Raw genomic sequence first — 15,038 nt, 5'->3', positions numbered from 1 at the left:
AAGACGCCTGGCGACACAATGCGACCTACTGTGGCTTGCCGAGTTGTTTTTTTAATGGCTCACACGGGGCGGGACATTATGGGTGGGAGGACATGTCTGGCTGAAGGAAAGAGCCCCCCCCCCCTCCCTAAACAAGGGGTCCCGGTCCACAGCGTTGTGCCTCTGTGTTCAAACAGGACAAATAAAACCAGCAACTACAATCCCAGCACATTACTAGGCTGAGCTGAAAGTTATTCCTGTATTTTGTTCTTTCAAATTTAGTGTCAAACTGGATGTGCCGCCATCTAGTGGTCGATAGTGGAAATACAGAAAAAAACACTCGTGGGAGCTGGGGCCTGGGAAAAGCCATACAATAATAAATTAATGCAAATATGTTCAATTTGGTGCTGATCCAAATTACAATGTTGACGGTCTGTCATTTGTTAGCTGCCATCCTTGGTTGGATGAAATGCGTCACGCAGGCTCAGCCAATCAAAGGTCTTGTTGTGGTGCTCCAGAGAAAGAGAGAGAGAGAGAGAGAGAGAGAGAGAGAGAGAGAGAGAGAGAGAGAGAGAGAGAGAGAGAGAGAGAGAGAGAGAGAGAGAGAGTGGATGTGAGCCAGCGGAACGTAAACTCAGCTGGAGTTTCTTTTCTCTCTCTCCTCAGTCCTCCTCAGCTCCCATCCGGCAAGACTGCAAGCGCAACACACTAAGTGGACTTTAAAAAAAAAAAAAGAAAAAGCACACAAAAGTTTTCTCCCCAACTTCAATCATGTTTTGGTTTTTGTGCGCCATCCTGGCTTTGACGGCGGACGCGCAAAGCTCCAGCCGCTTCGTGGTGGGCTGCCCGGCTCGGTGCGACAAGTCCATGTGTCCACGACCTCCATCGTCCGACTGCCCGGCGGGACAGACCCTCGACGTGTGCCAGTGCTGCCCGGTGTGCGCGTCCAGCGAGGGTGAGGCGTGTAGCGGCAGCGGCAAGCTGGGTGACCCGGTGTGCGGAGACGGCCTGGAGTGCTCAGTGTCCGGTGGCGTGGGCTTCACGGCCACCGTGCGTCGGAGGAGCAAAACGGGCATTTGCGCGTGCAAAGACGTTGAACCCGTTTGCGGCAGCGACGGAGTGTCCTACCGGAACATCTGCGAGCTGAAGAGGGTGAGCCGCCGGGCGCAGAAGCTCCAGCAGCCGCCGGTGATCTTTATTCAGCGTGGGGCTTGCGGCAAAGGTAAGCGGACTCCTCTTCAGGTGCGTGACGTATGGCCCGCGGGCCACATATGGTTTGCGCCGTTCACAACGAGCAGACAAATTACGTCGTGGTTGAATGATTTATTGCAAGTAGAAACACAAAAAATATATACATCAATCAAAGAGCGAGTTATAGGTTGATAATAAATAGTTTAACTGTTTTGCATTATTATCGTAATATAAAAATAACTAGTTGTATCAGTTTTGCCGTTGTTTATTAATAAATGACACCTTTTAAATTTGAGAAAATATGACATCATAATACGAATACCAAAATAAAAATAAGATAACTAGAACTCTATTGGTTGATATATCCCAGAAAATCAAACAAAGTTCACACCTGGTCTAAAAACCATTCACTATAAGTAAATGAATCAAAATATGTGTCTAAAAATGTTTGAGATTACGATTCGGATGCATGTATTGGATGAAGAACAATTCTTGAAAGGCTGTGGATGAAAACCACGCTTGGATGTCCTCAGGCTGACATCTCGTCGTTTCATTTCCCTTCTTTAAATATACACAAAAGGCCGCTGAGGGTGACCTCATAAATGAACCTTGTGGTTTCAAGTGAAGGCAGTGACAAGCGGTGCCAGCTTGTCGTGGTTACAACAACGAGCTCCTATTCTGTTGTGTTGCCGCATGTTCTTCATCTTGGCCTGTGAGAGATTCAATTAGCCCAGCAGACAGGAATGTTATTCCATATAAAATGGTGGACCTGCTCTCCATTAGGATGTCATGTGAAAGGCATTTCATCCTAATCAGGGGAGCCCCAAACTCAAACTTGGCAAACAGCGGAACCTCTGAGTTGGTCACAATTTCCAAGAAGGTCAATCTAAATTTTACGCCAGCTCACGGTCGCTAGTCGCCTCAGTCGCTAGAACCGCTCGCTAAATATAGCAACCAAATCACGAAATTGGCAACGCTGGCTGTGCTTCGGTTAATTGGAACGATTTTAAAGAGTATAGCCGTATCTATTGGGGGCCAATCGAGTTAGCTTGATTCACGCCCACAACGGCGCAAGCTACCGTTCTTAAGTGTGTTAGTGAAAACACCCCAAAAAATATGAAGAGCTTCTTAGAAAAATGTCTTCACTGCTTTCAAAAAGTTTCAGAAGGCCTCCGCCGGAGTGCTTTCCCATGTTGCCGAGTTCACAGACGAGACTCGATGTAGGAAGCAGGCGCAGTTAAATGGCGGCCGTCCAACACCTGTTGTCGTCTCCCTCAGCGTCGAACGTAGCCAAGGCCAGTCAATCGTCACTCTCCTTTCTGTCTGCGTCTCCTTCTCGAGCTCCGCCGCTGCCCTCAAATCGTAAATCTCTCCCAGAAGTCACATGACGGAACGTCTGCCTTTGATTGGAAGCCGCCGGCCCTCCTCGAGCAGACGGCACGAAGGAAAACACAAAATTAGCAACCCGTCGATTCGGGGAGGAGGTTGACACGAATATCAAAAAGTCGTGCGGGCGCGGCGGTCGGGGCGGCCCGTCATTTGTTTGTCACTCGTGAGCGAGAGGAAAGCTGCAGGCTGCCCTGCGGCGAGGCCAGGCCAGGCCAGGCCGGGCCGGGCCTCCAGCTTTTTTGCGACGCTCCTGCAGCGAGAATTTCCACATCTGCACTGAAACGTGGAACGTTTTGTTTGGCAGTGGAAGAAAAACGCCGCCCGTCGCTGCTTCTCTGGAGATGTTCATCTTGAAAGTTTGAAATCAAAGCAGGACAGTCTTGACTCAAAAGAGCCACCTTCTGTAAGGTCCTCGCTTGATTAAAAAAAAAATGATGATCTCACTTTCTGTCGGGGTGTTAATGTCAAATCCTAAAAGTGTTGCTTTTGGCAGGCTAACTAGGCCAAACGCTGCTCCGTCCCCCGAGGATGCTATTCACTTGAAATTGGCCAACTTTGCTTTTACACACGTTTTAAACGCATTACAATGAAGAATAATGACGGTGATGTTGAGTGAGGAAACTGGGCAAGGGGGAGGGAGGGAGGGAGGGGGGGGGGAGAACGAAAATCCAGACGCTGCAAATATTTTTGACACAACGGCTGAAAATGCCAACATAAGGAATTTGTTTTGGATCTCGTTGCATGCCGAGGACACGCGGGCCCAATAATCGCAAGCGATCCTCGGAGCAGATTTCACAGATTGACGATGCCGAGCTCTGAACTCTATGAACTCTTCGTTCATGTTTGTGTGAGGAAAGGGTGTTCCTCGTTTTTTTCTTTTTTTTTTGCTTGGACTGTACTGAAAATTCGTCACAGTGCACGGATGGATGGGTGGATGGATGGAAGGATGGAAGAGGGGAAGAAATCAAAATGGATAGATGAAGAGACGGATGGCTGGCGGCTGGGTACTTAATGGGAACGAGGACTGATGGATGGGTGAATAGAAGGAAAATGGATGGATGAAAAGAGGGAAGAAAATAAGGATGGATGAAAAGACATTCTAAGGGATGGGTGGATAAAGGACTGAGTCGATAATGAATGGGAGGAATGAAAGATGGATGACTGAATTGAAGGATGGATCAACATAGGGGTGCGTCAATTAAAAGACTGATGGTGGATAATGAATGGGAGGAGGGAAAGAAAAGTTGGGTGGGTGGATTCAAACATATAATTGTGGCGTCAGGTAAGAGTGATTTTGCGATCATCAAAAAAAAAAAAATCCTCCTCCTGCAAGTTGGCCCTATTTCTGTCTTTTATCATCCTTGACTTTGTGCTTTCAAGTATCACATCCTGGGAAACTTCAAACTTGGCTGTAATATTTTCCAATCAACATTGGCGGAGTTGGAGCGTTGCTAAAAGTGTCGAGTGGGTACACAGTTTAATTACCAGGTGCGCCTCGCAACGTTTCCTGACTTGCCCGGCGCCGCGTTTGCAAATTACCGCTTGCTCGGTGGGTCGGCTTGAGAAGTTCACAGCCAACGACCTGTGCCTGCGTGAAGAAATGTCGAATATTTAAAACCAAGGTGCGGAGATAAAAGTGGAGGTGAAGGTTAGGAATGTCAGGGTTGTTGTGTGTGTGAGACAGACAAAAAGAGAATGTGAGTCATTGAGCGTGTGTTTGTGACTGAGTGGACATTTTTCTGAGTGTGTGTCATTGTTTATGTGTGTGTAAGTCTGTGTGTGTGTGTGTGTGTGTGTGTGTGTGTGTGTGTGTGTGTGTGTGTGTGTGTCCGACCTGAGCGAGACAATCCAAACCGCACCAGAACTGTCATTTCCTTCCTCTTCATGACAAAGACAAGTTATTTGTATTCTTGCGTCACTTAGCGTGTCGGTTTTTGACTTTGTGTTTGTGTATCATGTGTGTGTCCTACTTTGTATTTCCAGCTCAAGACAACCCAGACAGCCTGAGACATAAGTACAACTTCATTGCAGACGTGGTGGAGAAAATTGCGCCAGCTGTGGTTCACATTGAGCTCTACCGCAAGTAAGAAGCAAGCACCTGTGTGTGTGTGTGTTTTCATTTCTGTGTGTGTGTGTGCTCTCAAATTTACAGCCCACCTGTGTTCTCGAGCACCCACTCTCACCAATGCAAAGAGCTTTGCTATCCAAATATTTTGTCTTTTTTTTTCCTCATCCACTTTCCTACTTCCTGTATTTGGGTCACCTGTGCCGGCCGGTTCTTCCTCCAGCTTCATCGTCGTCTTCCCTGGCCAATCTGTCTTGAATTTAATGCGCCACTGCTTTTGTTTGACTTGACACCACTTTATGGTCCTGGTCCAGGAAATTTCCGCAAACTTTCCACTGGGAAGATTTTTCTGGGTTTATTCATTTGGTTTTGACATAAGCAGACATGCATGCAACCAAATCTACAAAACTAAAGTGATTTTTTTTTTTTAAAGTTAAGATTATGAAAATATAACAGAAAAGTGTGGCGTTCCTCAAGGCTCACTGGTTAGCACCCTTCTGTTTATCATTTGCATGCGGTGTTCCTCAAGGCTCACTTGTTAGCACCCTTCTGTTTATCATTTGCATGCAACGTCTACAATATCATATCCATTTTTTTTTTATTTTAAGGATGACGTACTCCAAGCGCGAGGTGGCCGTTGCCAGCGGCTCGGGCTTCGTGGTGGCCGATGACGGCCAGATCGTGACCAACGCCCACGTGGTGGCCAACAAGCATCGTGTCAAGGTGGAGCTCAAGAGCGGCGCCATCTACGACGCCAAAATAAAGGATGTGGACGAGCGCTCCGACATCGCCCTCATCAAGATCGAGGCGCCGGTGAGTGGTTAAGACGTTTACGTTACGGGGGATTAACACCAAGACATAACATCCAAACCATCATTTTGTTAAATGTCAGCTAGCTTAATGCTAACATTGATGGCTACTTTTTATTTGTTTCCATAATTGCTCTGGCATTTTGCTTAGAACTGTCTAGACGCTTTTCGAGAGAGTACCTGTTTTCTTTTAATAGACCCATAATTTCCAAAGCTCCATACTAACATATCATATGATTATTGCCAAGGAAGCTCAAGTTTCATGCGTCGGACTCTCACTTTTGTGCCCCGTTCAACTAAATCAAGGCGCTTGCTGTGTCGTTCCTCATTTTAACTGCACGGGTGCTTGTCTGCTGGTGGTAAATCACAATGGAGGGTAAAGTGAAAATCCAGGCGCAGCCAAAAGATGTGAAGGTGGGGGGGGGGGGAGCATTAGTTCCTTTTAGGGTCCCACTCATTACCATGCAGAAGATACACAAAGCTAAGTTTGGTTTTCGATTTAACCGCGCTTCGCGTGTCTGCCTCACAGTTCTGAGGTTCGTGAGGACAAGCGCTATAGAAAATGTGTTTATGTCAACATTGAAGGCAAATTAGAGTCTTGGTTGAACCTAGCATGTTTTTTGGGAAGCAGGAGAAGCCACACAAGAGCGGAGGGGAAAACATGCAAATTCAGCACAGGGAGGGCCCCGTGCCAACTCTGGGATCCAGCGGTTGTTACCACTCAGCCAGCGTAATGTCATAGGCTTACCCTTGCTGCTGGGAAAAAAAAAAAAAAGAGCATTAAAACAACAACGCATCGCTCTCACTATCTGTCTGTTTTTTTTTCTCCGTCTGCTGGACGCGAGGCATTCACGCGACACGCTGATGCCGACATGCCGGAACGTATGGTGGCAGACCAGAGGTGTTCTGCGAAGCGCACGCCGACTTGTTTTTAATGTTTTAAAAGATTTTTGTTTGAATGTGAGAGATCCCACTGTATCGCAGTACCGAGGCTGACCTGTGAGAGGCAGCACACTGCCACAGGGTGGATGGAGAAATACAACGAAGAACAGAGGATGATTAAAAAAGAAGCTAGGCTAATTTTTAGCTTACTATTGTAATTGTCTGTGATTGGACATTTATCCGTTTAATTTAAGAAAATTTTGTTGGGAACAAAACAAGGAGATACTTTTGTAAGAAATTGTTTCATAATGTTAAGCACAAGGGGAGTTTTAAATTACAAATTGGACCAAAAGTTCCGCATGAAGGACAAGCGTTGTGTTTTCTTCTGTAACAGAGCGGCTTTGTTTTGTTTTTTTGTTTGTTGTTTTTTTCGCCTTGTCGTCCTGTAATGAAGTCGGGAAACGAGTGGCAGAAGAAGCGCTTGATGACAGGCTTATCCCTCAGGGGGCTGCCTTGGCGCTGTCATTATATTTGTTTTTGTTGTGGAGAGTGGAGACACGACAAAAATGGTGGCGTGTCCTCGCTGGAGCCTGAAACAATTGAAGTTGCTTTTGACTACTCTGGCATTCATTCCCTTGCGTTACTTAACTAATCACCAAGTTTTGATATCACGCATATAACGATAATCGAAAGACGCAGAAGCATACCATTTTTACATATGTTATGTACTTGTTAAATACTTGTAGTCCATAAATGTCAAACAATGCAATGAAATCCAGCCATGGTGAAGGTAACCAAGTGTGACTCCATATTCTTATGCCGCTACGCAAACTAGTTTATTACGGCCTGTTCATAACCTCAAATGTCACGACCGTCATAAACCGAGAGCCCCTTGTAGAACGCAAAGACTTCTTTGTCTCATCATCCATCGGTGAAAGTGGACTTTATTCCATTCCCGAGGTTTGCGGTCAAGCCCTTAAACTCTGGGGAATACATTACGTCTGGAACTTCAGAGGATACGGGAATAAGGGGAGGGGAGGGGGGGGGGACTTTGGTTTTTGGAGGGCAAAGGGGTTGAGAAACAGAACGGGGGGGAAAGCCAGCAATGTGGTCAGTTGGTCTTGAGGACGGCTGGTTTCTGTAGTCTTTGAGGCTACTTTGAGTACTGCGGCACGTGGCCATGCACAATAAAGACTCCTATCATATTATTATTTCACTCAAAGTGGATGTATTCACTAGCGTAGCATTGTGCAATTTATCCATATGTAATGAAAGCCCAGAAAAGTCTTGAAAGCTTCACTTTATAATCCTTTGAAAGAGCATTTTACAGGCTGGCTTCTGCAGCATAGCTTAGTTTTCTTCTCAAACGTGATTTTACTAGCCGAATAAAGCCACAAACGCTTGGCCTGGACAGTGCGCATATTAAAAGATCTGTACTGAGTACAAGGAGAGAGAAAAAGAACATAAATGATGAGATGTTGGAATAGAGCGTTTGTTTGCTCTTGTCAGCTAACATTAGCGTACCTGCCTGAACATTAAGCTCACCGGCTCAGTGTTAGCATTGATGTATGATATGCATTGTAAACAAAGTGAGAACGCTTGCCAGCAGCTAAAATGCCAGCTAAAACAGTCGCTAGCTTCATTCAAAAAAGGTTGTTTATTGTAAAAAAAAGAAATGCACAAGTTAAAAGAGCGCAAAATGGCCCCAACATCAACACGCGAGCATCAACGCTTCTTGTGCCTTCAGGAACGGCACTGTGTTTCCACCTATTATTATAAACCCAACATTCTCGCTGGGAAATTTGCCTAGTGCTGGTTTTGGTTTTCGAGACGCTTTAGGAAACATGTCTGCGTTTATTTGCCGAGAGACACAGAGAGAAAAAAACAAGATCCTGTGTCCGTGTATAAAATGTGCTCCGGCCATTATCTCGTTATCTGCTACATCGGGTAAACGTTTCCTCAGGAAATATGAGATTCTGACATCGCAATCAGCGGCTGTGGACAAAAATATGTGTATACTGTATGCATGTGTGTGTGTGTGTGAGTGGAAGACGACTCAGCAGGGACATGGAAGTCTGCGAGTGTGTTTGCCAGTGGAAAGACCTTCATGGACAGGCCAAAATGAATGAATCACTTGAATTTCTCCTTCTATTTGACCCCAGCTTTGCTCATCTCATCTTTTGTCCCATGTAAACGAAAGAGCTTCCAAATTCCAAGAAAATAAAAGACTCCATTTAACACTCGCACGCTCTCTGTGTGGGTCCCAGTCAACCTTTTGACCTTTTAGTGGACAGGAAAGACAAGTATTGTGTTTATTAACAAGTGATTTTTTTGAAGGATTGGTCGCTGTCTTGCTTTGAAACTGGCATCCCTTCCTCCACCTCTTTCTAAGATTATAACACATGCCAGCATCCCGCTAAGATGCCTCTCGAATACATTATAATTGAGTCAGGCATATAAAATCTCCCTCCCGGCCGTTACTCATTCTGAGACATACACATGTCCACATTTGCCCGTCCACACACAGTCTCCGCCCACGTTGAAGGTCACATGTGGCCGGTCAGCATCACTTAAGTGGTGCACATAAGTACATGTTTGACGGTAAAGAAAATGGCCACACCATGCCTCATCTTCTCATCATTGTGATTTGGGAAGTTCAAAGAGGTTTCTCCGTGGCGCCTCGCCAGAGTTTCAACACATCAAACGGGTGCGATCGCTCTTATGTGAACTACTGGACCTTTAGCAGCTCCACATGGACGCAAAGTAGCTAGCTTAGCTTTGTGATGGCGGTGTGAGGGTGGCTCTGACTAACATCTGGGATGCTTTTTCTGGGACAGCCTTTAACGCAAATCTAGTGGGACATGCTTTGAGAATTTGCCCTTTGTAGCCCATCAACAATGATGCTGCATTTGCATCTGGCTTCCATTAAACGGGAGTTAGTCATGTTGCTTTTAACGGTGCCTTGAGGCCAGCAAGCCAATAAAGCAACTTTTACTCCGATGCTCTTCTTTCCATGGCAGCTGCGTACCTGCAGAGGAGGTCACACATGTGTAAGTCATAAGTAGGCCAGAAATATACACAAGCATTACTTGTCGAGTGGAGTCATTTTGAATTAAGTCATGTGACTGGACTGAGCCACCTCCGCTTTTCTGTCCATCCGTCTGATTCATTCCACACCTCCTTTTCTCTGTGGGAAAATTTGTCAAATGCGGGTTCCTCAATTCTCCAGGCGCTTCTGCCGAGAATAAATTAAAAAGAAATTAATTGCGGCACCGTCGCATGTCGTGACTCAGCGCCGTGCGTTCTCTTAACGTAGACTCTGCTTAGCTGTCATTTTTTTTCTTTATTTGTGGACTTGACACCCATGTGACACATTTTCTTTCCTGTAATTTGTGGTGTCCGTTGTTCCCATCTGATTGCAGTCCCCTTTTTTTGTGACTTTTGGTGAAAGGCGCGTGTGCATTCTGGCCGCTGTGAGTCACGGCTCTCTGTTGACCACAATTTGTGACACTTTGCTGACTGGCCGCGGACATAATGTCCAAAAAGTGCTTGACACCTGAGTGCCGTTACCTTGCCGATAAACTGATGCATTTGCCACTTTTACACAGGTTTGCATTCGGACTGTTTGTGGCTCTGCAGTTCAGCCTTACGAATGCATCGCTTTTTTTTTTTTTTTATGTAAACCATAGCAAGGAGCCAATGAGCTTTCCATTTCTCTTATATAGTTTTAAATGTGTTTATTATTTTAGACCGCAAAATTGTGGGTATTGCCATAGAGACTACAAGTCAGGTGTCTGTTTGTGTTTGCACTTGTCAAACACTGTCAGGGGCTGCCCGGTTCATGCATACACACACATGCACACACACACACACACACACACACACACACACACACACACACACACACACACACACACACACGGTGTGTGTGTGTGTGTGTGTGTAGGTATCACGTTTGCTTTTCACACCGCAGCGTTGACCAGACAAACGCCACAATGTCCCGACGAAGGAGGTAGACTCTCAGCCACTGGCGGAGCTAGAGGGGGGGAACTGAGGGCTCTGGTCCTCCCCTGAAATTTTTATTTATTTATCTTAACTCTTGATAACTAAATGTATTGATCTTAACTCCTGATCACCAAATCAGACGATATTGTTCAACCTTGGTTCTCGTTGATGGTTTTTATTGTGCTGACTTTGAATGAAGACTGGACACCAAAGTACCTATCATTATTTTCTTATGCAAGAAGTGAGTGTTGGTAAAGTGGCAGCGGCGTGATGTGGTTTGATTGCAGGCTTCCCAGCAGCATGAGATGATTTCACCAGCGTGGAGAGATAAATATAACCTTGCTCTGTGTGTCTGCTCCTGCAGCGCGAGCCGCCATGTTCGCCGCTTTGTAACTAAGTCGGATAAACTGTCATTATTTACCTACACCATTTTTTTTTCCAGCCATCTGTCTCCACGCACGTGTAGCAGAATGCTTTGTCAGCGAGGCTAAATGATCTCGCCGGCTAATGTTTTAGCATCGTATGCTAGTTGCAGGGGGGGGGGGGGGGTGCTCTAGGAAAGGGAGTTATTGTTTTTTTTTTTTGTGGGAGTGCTTATTGCGTTCCTTTTCCCTTCACACTGCAGACCAAGTTACCCGTGCTGCTGCTGGGCCGCTCGTCGGATTTGAGGCCGGGCGAGTTCGTGGTGGCCATCGGTAGCCCGTTTTCCCTGCAGAACACCGTCACCACCGGAATTGTCAGCACCACCCAGAGGGGGGGCCGGGAACTGGGCCTGAGCAACTCCGACATGGACTACATCCAGACGGACGCCATCATCAACGTAACGTGGCCCGTACGATGTATACGGCGACACACCACGAGAGCACTAAAATATTGATGTTTCATTTTTTTGACAGTATGGCAACTCCGGTGGACCTTTGGTCAATCTGGTAAGATTTTTTATGGTCACTTTTGGATCAAATTGGACTGACCCAAGACCTTTAGTTTTTGTCCTGCAAAAAAAAAAACACATGACAGGAGGCTTAATTATTCTTTCAGGACGGCGAGGTCGTCGGAATCAACACGTTAAAGGTGACCGCCGGCATTTCCTTCGCCATACCCTCGGACAAGATCCAGCAGTTCCTGGCGGAGTCGTACGAGAGACAGTCCAGAGGTGAGCTGAATTTCCATCGGATTGATCTTTGTCTTTACGCTATCATGCCAAACATTGATGTCTTAATTCACTCATGGATGCCATTTCAGAAACAGGCAGCTAACAAAAATTTATTTGCTTGAACTGGGCAAGCCTACCAAAGACTCGGCAGCTAAATTTTTCCATTACATGTCTTCATTAACATGAGCAATTATGGAATTTGGGCGAATCCCATGGTGGTGTTGGGAAAATATTCTAGCTTGCATCAAGCTAAGAAAAACAAGTGAGGAGATTAGTGTGGAACTGTCCAAGGCGTTTATTAAAACCCCGGAAGGAAAGTGGTTAACCAGCATCTTCCAGGCTGGAATATGGTCGGGGGGGGAGGAAGAAAAAAAAGATGTGCTGTTAAATTATTTCCACAAGCGTGTTGTGAAGAGAACTGGTGGGATTAAGACGTAGCAGCTGTGTTGTCTTTAGGAAACCGCTTGTCATCAGTGAGGCTAATTGGAGAGGAGAAGGTGGCAGTTAAATGCTGATGATTGTCTTTGGCCCTCTCGGAAGGTGACGGCTACATCAGGTCAAGAAGATAATTGGAGCCAACACGCCAACCGTCACGCTAAGTGCCAACTGAGCCTTCGGAGGGTCAATTTTACGATCTGGATCGCTTTCAAACGATTCACTTGGGTCTTTCGAAATATGCAAAGCGCCAAAAAATGAGGTCAGCTGACTTCCTGGTAGTAAATGATGAAACAAACCCCGATGAGAATCTTTTGGAAAATGTGTAATGATTCATCCGTTATCAATAAGAATTTGAAAATACAGATGATAAGCAGGCTGAAGCTGGCAGGGATATACGAATGACGTCTTCATGTCTCTCCGCAGGCACCACTTCTGCGAAAAAGAAATACATCGGCGTGAGGATGATGACTCTCACTCCAGCGTACGTTTGGCATGATTGATGACTCCACTTTTCTGCATTTTTTATTCCTCACATCTGTTTTCTTTTTTTTTTTTTTTTTCCCAAACATGCGCGTCTGCAGATTAGCCAAAGAGCTGAAGAGCCGACATCGAGACTTCCCTGACATCACCTCTGGCGCTTACGTCATGGAAGTCATTGAGAAGACGCCAGCTGCAATGTAAATGATAGTTTTCACACATGACTCCCAAAGGATAAAAAAATTCACCCAATATTATGGATATAGCGTGAACAGATAGACGGATTCGATGGACGCATGGTTCTTTATTGATTGGCTTATCTGTAATTCACCAAATACAGTTCCAGCGATGGTGGTGCCAATTCTTCCAAACCTCTTCTCCACATTGCGGTTTCCTTGTCTCCGCCCCACCAAGCCTCCTTGGTGTCCACTACGCACAATAACATATCTGTGGTGCACTTTGATGCTTTAAAAGAGGAGTGCGTGGGCTCATTGGAGAGAACCTTCCATTAGCCTGATGGGCTACAGAGCAGGGTTGTAATAGCCTTGAAGGAGAGGAGGCCTCTGGCGCCGCTACTGAAGTCTCAAAATAACATGTATAATCATATATAACATAATAACATAATTAGCGTCATGTATAAGTACATAACTGCTCCTAATGTGGATAAGGGAGTTCAAAACAACCAAAAGATGACATAAGGAACAGCGAAGAAGAAGAAGAATATTATAAAACAAAGAAATATCTACAGTACGTTCTAATGCTAGCTTAGCGAGCCAGTCAATAGAGTTTTGCACTGTGTGTTAGCATTAAGCTAGTGGACTTGGCCCTACTTGGATGTTAAACTAAGATGGCTTTGTTGGTCTGCAGAGAACGTTGAGTAGCATTCTACCTGGAGAACAGAGGAGGGTAACGAGGGGAGCTCCCGTGGTGTTAATTAGTGCGTGCAAGCGAGCGCGGTTGCGGTGCTCTGTGTTTTACAAGGGCCTCTTAATTAAGCTCCTGCAACAGGATTCGCCTTTTGATACGCTAACTGCATCCATATGTTCAAATCCAGATTTAGTCTTTTCATGCGTGTGCCCGATTGTTCCCGCGATTGTGTCGTCATGAACACGCTTACAACACATGTTACTCCTCCCGAACCAAAACACGTGTGCGTAAATGGATCCATTGATGAGCAACACATGACATCAACCTCATGTTTTTACCATTTGAAATTAGCCATTCACCAACCAGCGAGTTTAGAGAGAAAAAAAAAAAAAAAAAGATTACAGATCCGACCACAAAATGGAGTAATATTTAAATCATTTATTTCCTGTATTTGTGCATGGCAGACAAGTGACTTTGGGAATCGATGTGTTTCCTTGCGTGTCTTGCAGCGGCGGCCTCAAAGAACACGACGTGATCATCTCTATAAACGGCAAGAGGATCTCCACGGCCAACGATGTCAGCGCCGCCGTCAAAAAGGACAAAAGCCTCAAAGTGGTGGTGCGGCGTGGTAACGAGGACGCCATACTCACCATCGTTCCTGTGGTGATTGACCCCTGACCTCTGAAACTGCAGCCAGGTGTGTGTGTGTGGGGGGGGGGGTTTCTATGGACACGCTATCCTCCTGTGAGTTGCCAGTTTCTGGAATATTCTGGCCATATGCCTTGAAAATGAGCGACTGTACGGATTGCTGTAAAAAGCCATGTTGTACTTCCTGTGTGTGTGTGCGTGCGTGTGTGTACGTGTGTGTGTGTGTGTGCAGGTGGGTGTCTGTTTTCACGTTTCTACTCTTAGGGTCACCACCAAATTACAAGATGCTATTGTTGTCTGTCTTCTTTATTTTGTTTTTAAATATTATTGCTCAGTCAAGCCATCCTCTGCACTTTTGTAGCTATTTAGAGACTAGCTGAGCATATCTAATGTGTATAATTATTGTGTTCTAACCTCTTTTTTATTGACAAAAAAAGTACTGTAGAATATTTTGTTGATTATGTGACGTTTGACTGGAATAAATGGTTTCGCCGATGGCTTTTGAAGCAGGTTACTTTCATTTTCATTCACAAACTGATTTGTCATCAAAGGTTGCAAAATGATTGATGGACAATATTTAAACAGAAAAATCAAAATGATTAATGTGACAGAATTCAATTTAAAATGAATAAATAATAGAATAAAGTTATATAATACAAATACTAAAATTAGTACAAAATAGTAATAAAATAGACAAATATATGTTGTTTTAAAAAAAAACTCAGGAAAGGAACTGAACTTTCTGAACTTTGTATGGCCCTAGAGGAATCCAAAAAGTTGGACATTTTCACATTGTATTTTGTCAAGTAACGTTTTGTGTCTTTTGCCTCTGTGTGAGCTTTCCTTTTATCACTTTTGTGTGTTTTTGTTCATGCATGTGCACAAACATTGTTCAATTTCCATTTTACAGCCATTGTACGGTCTGGCTAGACGCCTGATTGTAAATTTTGGGCGAGGGGCTAGGCGGCGAAAAAGCCAAACAAAAACTGCATCCACCCAACTCGACATTTTTTTGCTGACCACACATTTGGATGGCCTTTCGATTACTGCTACGTACTGTATTCCTTTCCCTCCACATGGAAAAATACTTTATAGATGTTTGACGTAGCCCACAGGCATGTGTCATAATTTTAAG

General features: G+C 45.1%; 1 protein-coding gene across 1 annotated transcript; it reads left to right on the top strand.

Moving 5' to 3' along the window:
• The first annotated feature begins 628 nt into the window (after positions 1-628).
• Positions 629-14,398, top strand: LOC147049892 (serine protease HTRA1A-like). Its single transcript, XM_085922707.1, has 9 exons — positions 629-1,201; positions 4,543-4,642; positions 5,233-5,437; positions 10,946-11,140; positions 11,217-11,249; positions 11,359-11,473; positions 12,335-12,392; positions 12,493-12,588; positions 13,765-14,398. The coding sequence occupies exons 1-9, from the start codon at positions 751-753 to the stop codon at positions 13,931-13,933; spliced, it is 1,422 nt and encodes a 473-aa protein (XP_085778833.1). The 5' UTR covers positions 629-750; the 3' UTR covers positions 13,934-14,398.
• Positions 14,399-15,038: the final 640 nt, after the last annotated feature.

This window comes from Syngnathus leptorhynchus, chromosome 10 (genome assembly GCF_054491065.1).
Source record: "Syngnathus leptorhynchus isolate UIUO chromosome 10, UIUO_Slep, whole genome shotgun sequence".
NCBI classification, from domain to species: Eukaryota; Metazoa; Chordata; class Actinopteri; order Syngnathiformes; family Syngnathidae; genus Syngnathus; species Syngnathus leptorhynchus.
This window is presented reverse-complemented; position numbering and strand designations above follow the sequence as displayed.